This window comes from Jatropha curcas, unplaced genomic scaffold (assembly GCF_041381405.1).
Source record: "Jatropha curcas cultivar XTBG-Jc1 unplaced genomic scaffold, XTBG_Jcur_1.0 HiC_scaffold_145_pilon, whole genome shotgun sequence".
NCBI lineage: Eukaryota > Viridiplantae > Streptophyta > Magnoliopsida > Malpighiales > Euphorbiaceae > Jatropha > Jatropha curcas.
Window position 1 is genome coordinate 17,501 of NW_028322380.1, and position 15,000 is coordinate 32,500.

A 15,000-nucleotide genomic window follows, 5' to 3' on the forward strand; every position below is an offset into this window, starting at 1 on the left:
TCGATCCCAAGGAGTGCAGATACATAATAGGCATATAGAAATTATTGTACGTCAAATAACATCCAAAGTTTTGGTTTCAGAAGACGGAATGTCAAATGTTTTTTCACCCGGAGAACTAATTGGATTGTTGCGAGCGGAACGAACGGGACGCGCTTTAGAAGAAGCCATCTGTTATCGAGCCATATTATTAGGAATAACGAGAGCATCTCTGAATACTCAAAGTTTCATATCCGAGGCCAGTTTTCAAGAAACTGCTCGCGTTTTAGCAAAAGCCGCTCTCCGCGGTCGTATCGATTGGTTGAAAGGCCTGAAAGAAAACGTTGTTCTAGGTGGTATGATACCCGGTGGTACCGGATTCAAAGGATTAGTGCAAGGCTCAAGGCAACATAATAACATTCCTTTGAAAACCAAAAAGAAGAATTTATTCGAGGGGGAATTTAGAGATAGAGATATTTTATTCCACCACAGAGAGTTATTTGATTCTTGCATTTCAAAAAATTTCTATGATACAGCAAAATAATCATTTATAGGATTTAATGATTCCTAAGAGCGGATTCATCTTTTTATTTTAACTAACGTAACGGCGGTCCTGTGATTTGTTCCATGTGATTTTTTTTTATTTAATAGTAATAAAGAAAATAAGGAATAGAAAGAAATGAATCGCTTGGATCGTATATCAACGTCCAATCTCCGGGAAAAGAGAAGGTTCCGTCGGAACAATTATTTATTTCAGGGTACCCCCTCTCTCTTTTTTCTTTGAAAAAAAAAAGAGAGAGAGGAAGTGTGGGGAGAAATGATAAGAAGATATTGGAACATTAATTTGGAAGAGATGATAAAAGCAGGAGTTCATTTTGGTCATGGTACTAGAAAATGGAATCCGAGAATGGCACCTTATATCTCTGCAAAGCGTAAAGGTATTCATATTACAAATCTTACTAGAACTGCTCGTTTTTTATCAGAAGCTTGTGATTTAGTTTTTGATGCAGCAAGCAGGAGAAAACAATTCTTAATTGTTGGTACAAAAAATAAAGCAGCGGATTCAGTAGCGCGGGCTGCAATAAGGGCTCGGTGTCATTATGTTAATAAAAAATGGCTTGGCGGTATTTTAACGAATTGGTCCACTACAGAAACTAGACTTCAAAAGTTCAGGGACTTGAGAATGGAACAAAAGGCAGGTAGACTCAACCGTCTTCCGAAAGGAGATGCGGCTCGATTGAAGAGACAGTTAGCTCACTTGCAAACATATCTGGGCGGGATTAAATATATGACGGGGTTACCGGATGTTGTAATAATCGTTGATCAGCAAGAGGAACATACGGCTCTTCGGGAATGTATCACTTTGGGAATTCCAACGATTTGTTTAATTGATACAAACTGTGATCCGGATCTCGCAGATATTTCGATTCCAGCGAATGATGACGCTATAGCTTCAATCCGATTAATTCTTAATAAATTAGTATTTGCAATTTGTGAAGGGCGTTCTAGCTATATACGAAATCCCTGATTAATAATAAGATAAATAAATTATTTTGTGAACTCCATAGATTTATGGAATCGGTTACTATTCCGGAATCGTACAAAAGAGATAAAAATAACTGGGTATATTATGCGATTTATTGGTATCTAAAAAATACAATTTAAGCGGGCAAGTCGAAAAAAAAAGATGGTTGAATCAAAATAATTCCTTTTAAAGTTTTCTTTCTTTCAGAGGGCAATATGAATGTTCTATCATGTTCCATAAACACACTAAAAGGGTTATATGATATATCCGGTGTGGAAGTAGGCCAGCATTTCTATTGGAAAATAGGAGGTTTCCAAGTCCATGCCCAAGTACTTATTACTTCTTGGGTTGTAATTACTATCTTATTAGGTTCAGCCATTGTAGCTGTTCGGAATCCACAAACCATTCCGACTGGCGGGCAGAATTTCTTCGAATATGTCCTTGAATTCATTCGGGATGTGAGCAAAACTCAGATTGGAGAGGAATATGGCTCATGGGTCCCCTTTATTGGAACTATGTTTTTATTTATTTTTGTTTCTAATTGGGCGGGGGCGCTTTTGCCTTGGAAGATCATAGAGTTACCTCATGGGGAGTTAGCCGCACCTACGAATGATATAAATACTACCGTTGCTTTAGCTTTACTTACGTCAATAGCATATTTTTATGCGGGCCTTAGAAAAAAAGGATTAGGTTATTTCAGCAAATACATTCAGCCAACTCCAATCCTTTTACCCATTAACATTTTAGAAGATTTCACAAAACCTTTATCACTTAGCTTTCGACTTTTCGGAAATATATTAGCGGACGAATTAGTAGTTGTTGTTCTTGTTTCTTTAGTACCTTCAGTGGTTCCTATACCTGTCATGTTCCTTGGATTATTTACAAGCGGTATTCAAGCTCTTATTTTTGCAACTTTAGCCGCGGCTTATATAGGCGAATCCATGGAGGGGCATCATTGACTAATTTTCGAAATAGCTTAGTGCAAGGCAATCTATGCCTTGTTCAAGATAATCTACTTATACTTAATGAACATAAATTACTTAATCAACATAAATAGATCAACATAAATAGACAAAAAGGTCTATACGATCTAAAGGAATAATAATAAAAAAAAAAGATTACGATATTAGGGAATTGTAAAAAAAAAAGGGAAAGAGATCTAAAAAAAGATCTTTTTCCTAGAATTCCTTTTGATCATTTATACCTTCTTCCAATGAATATTCTCTTCTTTATATTGTCTTGATTTTTTTGTTCATTCAATTCCAATCTTAGGAGTAATAATCTGAATAAAAATTCTTTATTTGTTTACAACGTGTGATTAAAAAAAGAGGTTCTGTTCTATAGGGCGATTTCCATTTCAGTCGTTTTATTCAATTCAACGATTGATCAAAAAAAATTTTTCAAATTTTAAAATTTTAATAAATAATAAATTACAGGAACTTAGATCAACCAAAACCAAAGACTTCTATTTCTATGCAATGATTCAGACTAATGAATTCGCCCATTTAGATTGATTGTATCCATGTGGGATAATGATAAGGAAGAGAAGAATTTACAAAAAATGAGATTCAGAAAAAATGGATTGTTTAGGAAAGTGGAATCCAACTAGGTGTATGTAATATATATAATGGCTATAAGACAACTTTCTTTTTGTGAATATTTTTCAAAATCAAAAAATGATTTTAGAATCCGATTGAATCTAAGATATGAATAGTTGGTTTACGTTATGGAAGAAGGACGTGTATATGTAATGTTAAGTATTACCCAGTTATATATGATATGAGTTAAAAGATATATCTAATCCGCCCTACTACTGGAGATTTAGATAAGGATTCCAATAAAAATCTTTCCTTTTCGTTTGTAACTGTGAATTGAATATTGAATAAAGAGATTAAATCAAGAAAAAGAACGAAGAGTTTGAATTCAAAGAATAATTCGGAACAAAGAAAGAAATGGAAAAACAAAAAAATTGTATGAATTCACAAAAACTTTGTGGATAGGAACTAAAAAATAGATATCGAAGTAGTTCTGATGATTCAATAATATTATTATTTCTATTTCAATTCGGAATTTTTAATTACTTCGACTGGATGAAAATCTTATTGATGGAATGAATAATTAAGTCATAATTTATTGGTTGATTGTATCATTAACCATTTCTTTATTTTATTTTGGTGCGAGGAACTTATCATGAATCCATTGATTTCTGCCGCTTCCGTTATTGCTGCTGGGTTGGCTGTTGGGCTTGCTTCTATTGGACCTGGGGTTGGTCAAGGTACTGCCGCGGGCCAAGCTGTAGAAGGTATCGCAAGACAACCCGAGGCGGAGGGAAAAATACGAGGTACTTTATTGCTTAGTCTGGCTTTTATGGAAGCTTTAACAATTTATGGACTGGTTGTAGCATTAGCACTTTTATTTGCGAATCCTTTTGTTTAACCCTATAAAATATAAAAAAAAAATACGTATTTTTTTATTGCCTTGGACTTGCTGCTTGTTTTTTCGAATTATATCAAGATTTCATTCCTACAATCAATTACTTATTTATTTTTATTGGGACAATAACCCACGGGAAGGACTGATTTGAGGATGAGGAATTAGTATATTAACTCGCTTTCTTCCTTCCCCCTTCTTAATCCAATCGAAACCCTTTTTTTTAAGAAATATTGCAACAGGATATATTATTTTGTTTTGCAATTGACGGGAGACCAGGTACCGAATTCTAAACTGAATTTTAATAAGAACAATACTTATTAGAGATTTCCAATTGAAAAAAAAATTCATTTCTCAAAATCAAATATATTTTTTATTTTACTCTTTTTAGAAATATAATAGCTAATTAGAAATATAATAGCTAAATGAACAAAAAATAATAATAATATATAATAATAATAATATATATAATAAAAAAATAAAAAATAAAAAATAATATATATAATATAGAATATATAATATAGAAAAAATATATATAATATAGAAAATAGAAAAAAATCTATATTCTATATAAAAAATCTATATATATATATAGAATATAGAAATCTATATATATATAGAATATAGAAAATATATAGAATAAGAAAAAAAAGATAATAATTCGTCTGTCTATAGTCTATAAGAAAAGAGGAGATTATATGAAAAACGTAACCGATTCTTTCGTTTCCTTGGGTCACTGGCCATCCGCCGGGAGTTTCGGGTTTAATACCGATATTTTAGCAACAAATCCAATAAATCTAAGTGTAGTCCTTGGTGTATTAATTTTTTTTGGAAAGGGGGTGTGTGCGAGTTGTTTATTTCAAGAATAGGCTGGATTGACCCAGCTGCGCTTTTTTTCGTTTTAACTAGGAAAGACAAGGTGCATGATCCTGCGAATTACTTCTGAATAAATTAAGAAATCATCTTTAAGAACCATAGCAGTTCGTGATTCATGGGTAAATATACTTTGATTCTCTATCAACCAATAACGTGGGACCATTAACATGGTTAAAGCTAAATTGTTTGAAGTCTAGACGCAGCAAGGTACTCTTTCTACTACTATGGTTAATATAAAAATGAAATGGGTTCAAAATAAATGAAATAGTTTTCGGTATAGAACACTCATGTCGAAAAAAGGATTTGAACCCCTTTTTTTTTTAATGGGTATTTCGCCCATTCTTATTCAATGCTGAGTCGATAACCTATGCATTAAAGTAAATTCTTTGGATTTGAATTTGAAGAAAAAAAAAAAAAAAGAAACAACTTTACTGACAATTACTTGTTTGGTCAGAAGAGTCCTCCGAATATTCCGGTCTTGGATTAGTGATTAGTTTCAATATTTTTTTTTGGAATATGAATTATGAATAAAGAAGAGAGGATAGGCTCATTTCAGTCAAAAAAGATATGGGAATTTTCCCATAAGTAATTGAAAAAAAAAATGGAGCGTGAGAGCCAAATGAATCGAAAGATTCATGTTTGGTTCGGGAAGGGATCATGGAAGTTTTGCAATGAATGGAAAGATAATCTACTTTCATTAAGTGATTTATTAGATAATCGAAAACAAAGGATTTTGGATACTATTCGAAATTCAGAAGAACTACGTGAGGGGGCCATTGAACGGCTGGAAAAAGCCCGGGCCCGCTTACGGAAAGTGGAAATAGAAGCAGATCAGTTTCGAATGAATGGATACTCTGAGATAGAACGAGAAAAATCGAATTTGATTAATTCAACTTCTAAGACTTTAGAACAATTAGAAAATTACAAAAACGAAACCATTCATTTTGAACAACAAAGAACGATTAATCAAGTCCGACAACGGGTTTTCCAACAAGCCTTACAAGGAGCTCTAGGAACTCTGAATAGTTCTTTGACCAACGAGTTACATTTACGTACCATCAATGCAAATCTTGGCATGTTTGGGGCGATAAAAGAAATTACTGATTAGTCCTTCTACTGTAGGCATTATTCCCCCCCCCCAAAAAAAAAAAAAAAATGAAGAAATACTCATGGTAACTATTCGAGCCGACGAGATTAGTAATATTATCCGCGAACGTATTGAACAATATAATAGGGAAGTAAAGATTGTAAATACCGGTACTGTACTTCAAGTAGGCGACGGTATTGCTCGTATTCATGGTCTTGATGAAGTAATGGCAGGGGAATTAGTAGAGTTTGAAGAGGGTACAATAGGCATTGCTCTGAATTTGGAATCAAATAATGTCGGTGTTGTATTAATGGGTGACGGTTTAATGATACAAGAGGGAAGCTCCGTAAAAGCAACAGGAAGAATTGCTCAGATACCGGTGAGTGAGGCTTATTTGGGTCGTGTTATAAATGCTTTGGCTAAACCTATTGACGGTCGAGGTGAAATTTCCGCTTCTGAATCTCGGTTAATTGAATCTCCTGCTCCAGGGATTATTTCTAGACGTTCCGTATATGAGCCTCTTCAAACAGGACTTATTGCTATTGATTCGATGATTCCTATAGGACGCGGTCAACGAGAATTAATTATTGGGGATAGACAGACCGGTAAAACAGCAGTAGCCACAGATACAATTCTCAATCAACAAGGACAAAATGTAATATGTGTTTATGTAGCTATTGGGCAAAAAGCGTCTTCTGTGGCTCAGGTAGTGACTACTTTACAGGAAAGAGGAGCAATGGAGTACACTATTGTGGTAGCCGAAACAGCGGATTCCCCGGCTACATTACAATATCTCGCTCCTTATACAGGAGCAGCTCTGGCTGAATATTTTATGTACCGGGAACGACACACTTTAATCATTTATGATGATCTCTCCAAACAAGCGCAGGCTTATCGCCAAATGTCTCTTCTATTACGAAGACCACCGGGTCGTGAAGCTTATCCAGGAGATGTCTTTTATTTGCATTCACGCCTTTTGGAAAGAGCCGCTAAATCAAGTTCTCGTTTAGGTGAAGGAAGTATGACTGCTTTACCAATAGTTGAGACCCAATCAGGAGACGTTTCGGCTTATATTCCTACTAATGTAATTTCCATTACAGATGGACAAATATTCTTATCCGCCGATCTATTCAATGCTGGAATCAGACCCGCTATTAATGTGGGTATTTCCGTTTCCAGAGTAGGATCTGCGGCTCAAATTAAAGCTATGAAACAGGTAGCTGGTAAGTTAAAATTGGAATTGGCACAATTCGCAGAATTAGAAGCCTTTGCGCAATTCGCTTCTGATCTCGATAAAGCTACTCAGAATCAATTGGCAAGAGGTCAACGATTACGCGAGTTGCTCAAACAATCCCAATCCGCTCCTCTCACAGTGGAGGAACAGATAATGACTATTTATGCCGGAACGACGGGTTATCTTGATTCATTAGAAGTTGGACAAATAAAGAAATTTCTCGTTGAGTTACGTACTTACTTAAAAACGAATAAACCTGAGTTCCGAGAAATAATATCTTCTACTAAAACATTCACCGAAGAAGCAGAAAGCCTTTTGAAAGAAGCTATTCAGGAACTGAAGGAGCGTTTTCTTCTTCAGGAACAAGTATAAAGAGGAACAAGTAGAAAGAAATTAATTATAATATAAAGAAATTAATCTAATTATAAAGAAATTAATCACTTTTCTATTTATATTTTAGAATCTTTTTTTAGAATCTTTATTTTTATTTTATTCTAATTCTATTATTTTATTCTAATAGTACTTTATTAGACTTTATTAGAAATTAGAAGAGTACTATTAATTAGAATTATTCTATAATTATTCTATAATTATTAATTATTCTAAATATAATTATTCTATAATTAGAATATAATAAATTAGAATATATTATTCTATTAATAAATATAAATTTAAATATAATATAAATTTAATATATTTAATATATTATTAATAAATTATATTATTAATAAATTTAATATATTAAATTTAAAATATTAAATTTAAAATAAAAATGAAAAAAAAAAAATGAAAATATATAAAATAATATAAAATATATAAAATAAATATAGAAATAGAAATATATATAAATAGAGAAATATATAATAGAGAAAATAATATAGAAATATTCTATATAGAATTATATATATATATTATGATATTATGTATGATATTATTATTATGGAAAAATATTATGGAAAAAAATTGCGTCCAATAGGATTTGAACCTATACCAAAGGTTTAGAAGACCTCTGTCCTATCCATTAGACAATGGACGCTTTTCTATTCCAATTTTTTCTTTTCTTTTTCTATTTGTATTTGTTCTTCATAATAAAAATAAAAAAAAAAATGCAAGATATTTTTAGGAATTCCATATATATATATTTTATTCCATATATATATATTTTATTATTTATTATATATATTATTTTATTATATATATATATTATATATATTTTTTATTATATAAATATATATTTTATTTTATATATTTTTTTTATATATTTTATTATTTTATATATTTTATATATATATTTTTATATATATATTTTATATATATATATATATTTTATTATTATATATTTTTCTATTTTATTATTATTTTTTATTATTTTTTTTTTTTTTTTTATTAATATTATTAATAATTAAATGAATAATTAATAATTAAATGATGGTAATAATTAAATGATGGATTAATTCTTCTATCTTCTATAATTATTTCTATTTCTATAATTATTTCTATTTATTTATTATATTTATATTTCTTTAATCTTTATTATTTTAATCTTTATTATATTTATATATTTTAAAATATTTATATATTTTAAAATTGGAATTATATATTTTAAATTTCTTTAATATATTATTATATATTTAATTAATATTATATATTTAATTAATATATTAATTATTATATTTATTATAATATTTAATTAATATATTATTATATATTTAATATATATTTAGAATATATTATTATATATTTAATATATATTTAAATATTATTATATATTTAAATATTATTATATAAATAAATTTTTATATATAAATTTAGAATATATAGTATCTCTATTTTTTAGAGAGTATAGGGATATAAGCGGATAGCGGGAATCGAACCCGCATCGCTAGCTTGGAAGGCTAGGGGTTATAGTCGACGTTGATTCATCATCTTTAATTTAACGTCTCTAATTCAAAACCGAACATGAAACTTTGGTTTCATTCGGCTCCTTTATGGAATCTGGAAAATTTCCAGCTATCCAGCTATAAGGGGCGAGCGAAAAAAAAAATTGACCCATAACATCTATGTCAGCTTTTCTGTCTTAATGTATTCAAAACAAGGCGCTTTCTAGATGATCCCTCTAGATGAGTGGGATTTTAATAATCTTTCTAGTTACTTCGTTCTCTATTTCTATTTGAAAAAATCCTTAGGAAAAGCATTTTGTTTCCACCGAGCTAAAAAAAGAAGTCGATGTCTTATAGTAAACTAAAGACATCCTTTAAATACTTATTTTGCTTCAATCTCGACTATACAAAACAAAACAAAGAAAAAATTGAAGATTTAGTTGCGATTAGAAATACACTTTTCTGTCTTTTTCCATAGATCCTTTACTCATACTCATTCATTTTAAAGTATTGATCAAATAAAAAAAATTATGTTTCGTAATTTCATAATCCAATTTCTCAATTTCTAATTGACTCTTGGATACAAATCACGAGAATGTATATTCTTCCTCGAATTTTTCATTGAGAGGTAAAGGATTAAATCTTTTTAAGAAATAAAGTTTTTCATCGGAATATGAACCGAGGGATCCCTTAACTATTAGACTATTAGAATTAATAATTAATAAACCGAATCACACTTTTACCACTAAACTATATCCGCTACGATGTGATTATTGTATATAAATGAATCTTTTGTCGAGTAAGACAATTGAGCATTTTTTTTTTTATATATTTTCTTTAATATTTAGTTTCTTTTTTTTTTATAGTTGTTTTATTTTATAGTTGTATTCTATTATAGTTAGTTGTATTATAGTTGTATTATAAGTGAAGTTGTATTATATTATATTACAAGTATTATATTATAATTATAAGTGAATATAATATTAGTATTATTATATTATAAATTATATTATATTATAAATTATATTATATTACAAGTATTATATTATAATTATAAGTGAATATAATATTAGTATTATTATATTATAAATTATATTATATTACAAGTTATATTATATTACAAGTATTATATTATAAGTGAATATAATATTAGTATTATTATATTATAATATTAGTATTATTATAATTTAGTATATTAAATTATATACTATTTATATATTAAATTATATACTATTTATATACTAATATAAACTATATACTATTAAATTATCATATATAATATTATATTATCATATATAATATTATATTATATATATATATAATAATATATATATATATATTAAATATAATAATAATAAATAATAAATATATATAATATATAATAATATAGATATAATAATAATAGAATATATATAATATATATATTATAAATAATATATATAAAATAATAATTATATATTATATAAAATAATATATATAAGAATTCTATAAGAATATATTCCTATAAGAAATTTCCTATAAGAAATAAAATTATCTCTATATATAGAAAATATATAAATAGAAAAATATAAATAATAAATATATAAATAATATGAATAAGAATATAAAATAATATAAATAAGAATATAAAAATAATATAAATAAGAATATAAATAATAAGAAAATAATAAGAAATTGAATTCTAAAAGAAATTCAATTCTAAAAAAAATTCTAAACTAAAAAAATGAAAAAATTAGAATAAAAGAATAAAATAGAAAATTGAATAAAATAGAAAATTATCTCTATATTTAATATTGAATATCTTAGTATTTTAGTATTTATTAAATATTTAATATTTACATATTTAATATCTAGATTTAGAATCTATTTTCAAAATATTAATATTCAATACATTCAATAAAATATTATTATTAGATTAACTAATTCAATATTATATTAACAAATATTATATTAACTAATTATAATATTATATTAACTAATTATATTAAATAGCATATATTAAATTAAATAGACATATATAGATATATAAAAGAATAGAAAAGTAATTATGAAAAAAAGTAATTATGAAAGTAATAAAGAGAAAAGTAATAAAAAATCCTTTTTTCCATTTTCAAGTGTTACTTGTTCTGTAATATAACATAGTAATTATCCTTTAAAAATCGGGAGAGATGGCTGAGTGGACTAAAGCGTCGGATTGCTAATCCGTTGTACGAGTTATTCGTACCGAGGGTTCGAATCCCTCTCTTTCCGGTCTCGGCGATGACTTGGAATTTTTTGTATCTTTTCGTTCAAATTTAGCAAATTTTATTCTTCACGTCCAGGATTTCGTCCTGGATCATTAGATAAAAATCCAAAGATGAAGAGAGAAACAAAGAATATCACTACTGTGTAAACAAAGAGTTTGAGAGTAAGCATTATAAAATCTCCAAGATCTTTTTTGGTTTGGAAAAAAAATAGATTCTCTGTTTTTATACCACATATTCTATTTTAACACCAAGAAATGCAGTGATTTCTAGAAATTTTTCGAAATTCATTTGTAATAAGAGTCGAGTCTTTTATTGCTAAAATTTTTTTTCATACCGAAAATTAGACATACCGAAAATTAGATATTTTTTTCATAACTACAATTAGGACTCTAATAGGATCTGAAATTGAAAAAAAGTGCAGAATGAGAAAAAAAAAATTGGGTTATCCAGAATTGTCGCGTTTATACAACAATTTCAATGTTTGAATTAAGATTAAGAGTTTATACTCTAAGACTTATCTGATCTTATCAATTGCTATAATTTTTTTGTCGAATAAATCATGAATTATTTTAGGACAGTATTAAAGATCTCATCGAAAACTTACAGCAGCTTGCCAAACAAAGGCTAATAGAAAAAAGAGTACAGGGATTACTGGCATAAAATCTACGATTGGATTCAAAAAGGCATAGGCCTCGGGCAATTTTGTGAAGAAAAAATTGCTTGAATAAAGGGCAGAATTAAGACAGATGCAAATTAAACTAAAAATATTAAGCATAACAAACATTTTGTTCTTGAAGATAATTGTATTTTTATTTTGACTGAGTTATTAATATGTTATTCATATAAAAATGGATAGAAAATAAAGTCAGGTAGATAAAAAATCCTTCTTTATTAAACTCACCCAATCAAAAATCCCTCAATTCTCAAATCAAAAAAGAATAGAGGAAATCCTGTTTTTATACAATATCTTAATTGAATTATATATTATGATCAATAAATTCAGTTTAATTCTATATCTACACATACCAAAATCCGGATAATAAGCTAATATATTTCCTAGATATTTGGTGGGAATTGACGAAGAACCAATACCAATATTAGTTTTTATTAGTGTTGAATAGAAATATAAATGGGGCGTGGCCAAGCGGTAAGGCATCGGGTTTTGGTCCCGCTATTCGGAGGTTCGAATCCTTCCGTCCCAGATATTCTATATAAAAAAAAGGATTCTTCCTTATTTGATTTATCATTCATCACTTCTCATACAATTGGGGGAGTAGATAGGAGTTAATTTTTAATGGAAGATATCAATTTCAATGTCTGTGCCTGTTAAAATCTTTATTAACAAATAAAGAAAAGACATACGAAACATATGTATTTTTTTTTTTACTAACTTCGTTTTAAGATATTTTGTCTTTAGCTTTAATAAAAAATTCGAATTCTAAAATGAATAATTCTAAATCTATCTAACAATTAAGACAGAGTTGATTCATATATCTTATTCACTTTACTTTAACTTTAGGAAAAATTTTAGAAAGACTCAAGTCAAGTCAAATAAACTACTCATAAAATGAGGAAATGCTTATATGTATGTATTCTTAGCTTATTAACACTTTTGTTTCCTTTTTTGTAATGTAAAAAAAAAATGGTGATTCTTTACTTATTATATTACTTAATTTTATTACTTAATTTTAATATTTACTTAATTTACTTAATTTAAATATTTAACATAGAATATCCATAATTAGTTTCAGTGACAATTCTTTAGTCTATCTGATAAATAAGATGACTTTCTAGTATTTCGATTCTGATTTTAGCATTCAGTAGGAAAGAATAATAACTTCCAATTTTCCTTACATTAGTCTTTTTATCCACCACTACACTAAAAAAAAAATGGGATAACCCATTTATTTGTTTTAAATCGTTGATGGTTTAATCAATATGGGGGGTTTTTTCTCTTATGATGATAAAATAAATGTGTTTCTTACTGTAAAATAAAACTTTATTCAAATAATGATATCGAGATAGGCAATTTCAAAATGAAATATAAATTCAATATTTTGAATGGTTTTTTATGAGTCCTTGGAACTCTAAGAAATATGAGATAGGCGAATCCATTCTATGGAGTCACTTGAAGATTCAAAAAAAACTTATTTCTTTATCTTAAAGGAAGGCAGGGGTTTTTACGGAACTTCGCCTTAATCAAACACAATTTACTTAATGAATAATGAAATAAATAATGAATAATGAAATAAAGGGTGCGGGTAATTCGTATACATATATAGCTTTGTATAACCTTTTCTCTACTATCCCCCCCTTTTCTTCTTTTATTCATACTCTATTCATACCTATAGACTGCTAACATAACGAAAAAATCGATTTTTTTTTCAGTATATTCACACTCATATTGACAACAGTGTATCAAATAAATATAATCCGATCTGAGATAATTGGATCTTATCTGTGGATCTATTTATCCCTGTTCCATAAATTTCTCTTTCCATAGATTTCTGTTCCATAGATTTGGTTTTTTTCTTTATTCAAGTAATGGGTTTCTTGGATTTTTTGTGATACAAAAGTTTTGTTTGATTGAAAAAAAAATGTTCTAAATTCTAATAGAATTCTAAATTCTAATAGAAATTTAAAATTCTAAAAAAATAAAAAAAAAAAAAATTCTTTTTATTTCTTTTTCTATTTTATTATATTATACATTTTATTATTTTATTATATTATACATTTTATATAAAAATTTTATAATTTTATAAATATAAAAATAAAATAGAAAATGTATATATATACGTATAAAATATATATATATATATTTTTAATAATAATAATAATAATAATAATAATAATTTTTTTTTTGGGGGGGTTGCTAACTCAACGGTAGAGTACTCGGCTTTTAAGTGCGGCTAACTTCTTTTACACGTTTGTATGAAGAAAGGGATTCGTCCATACCGTCGGTATAGTTTGTAAGACCACGACTGATCCTGAAAGGAATGAATGGAAAAAACAGCATGTCGTATCAATGGAGAATTCTGCGAATATTTCATTTTTGCCGGATCGGTCCAACCTTATTTGAATTCTTGATTTGATGCGGAACATAAAAAAATGAATTCAAAGTTCGGTCGAGTTAATAAATGGATAGAGTCCTACGATTCCAATTATAGGGAAACAAAAAAGCAACGAGCTTACGTTCTTAATTTGAACGATTATCCGATCTAATTAGACGTTAAAAATAAATTAGTACCTAATGCGGGAAAGGTTTCTCTATAAGCAGATTTTCTATTTTCTTTTAATGAGTCCTAACTATTAGCTATTCTCCACTATGAAGGGGAGACGAATGTGTAGAAGAAAGAGTATATTGATAAAGAGATTTTTTCCAAAATCAAAAGAGCGATTGACTTGAAAAAATAAAGGATTTCTAATCATCTTTTTATCCTATCCTATAATGCACATAAACAAATTAGATGGAAAAAAGAAGAGGGTGGGGAGCCCGTTAATGATAATGAGTTTATCTATTTCCGAGGTATCTACTCTTTGCTTATTATACTACATTTGTTTTTACTGTATCGCACTATGTATCATTCACTATGTATCATTTTATAACCAACTCAATAAAAATCCTCTATCCTTGCTTCAATCAAATCTAATACATGTGGAAATATCAAAGATATTTAGAACTAGATGGATCTCGAAAAAATGACCTCCTATACCCATTTATCTTTCGGGAGTATATTTATATATTT

At 28.0% G+C, this 15,000-nt stretch overlaps 1 protein-coding gene and 2 non-coding genes across 3 annotated transcripts in view; 2 read left to right on the plus strand and 1 right to left on the minus strand.

The window, feature by feature from the left end:
• Positions 1-744, plus strand: part of LOC119369380 (DNA-directed RNA polymerase subunit beta'') — a 4,409-nt gene extending 3,665 nt beyond the window's left edge. The window contains exon 1 of the mRNA XM_089716908.1: positions 1-744. This exon is cut by the window's left edge and continues 3,665 nt beyond it. Within this exon, the coding sequence (XP_089573034.1) occupies positions 1-520 (520 nt within the window). The 3' untranslated portion in view covers positions 521-744.
• Positions 745-8,092: 7,348 nt separating this feature from the next.
• On the minus strand, positions 8,093-8,164 carry TRNAR-UCU (transfer RNA arginine (anticodon UCU)). The gene has a single exon. It is a non-coding gene; the product is annotated as a tRNA-Arg (tRNA).
• Positions 8,165-11,170: 3,006 nt separating this feature from the next.
• Positions 11,171-11,258, plus strand: TRNAS-GCU (transfer RNA serine (anticodon GCU)). The gene has a single exon. It is a non-coding gene; the product is annotated as a tRNA-Ser (tRNA).
• Positions 11,259-15,000: the final 3,742 nt, after the last annotated feature.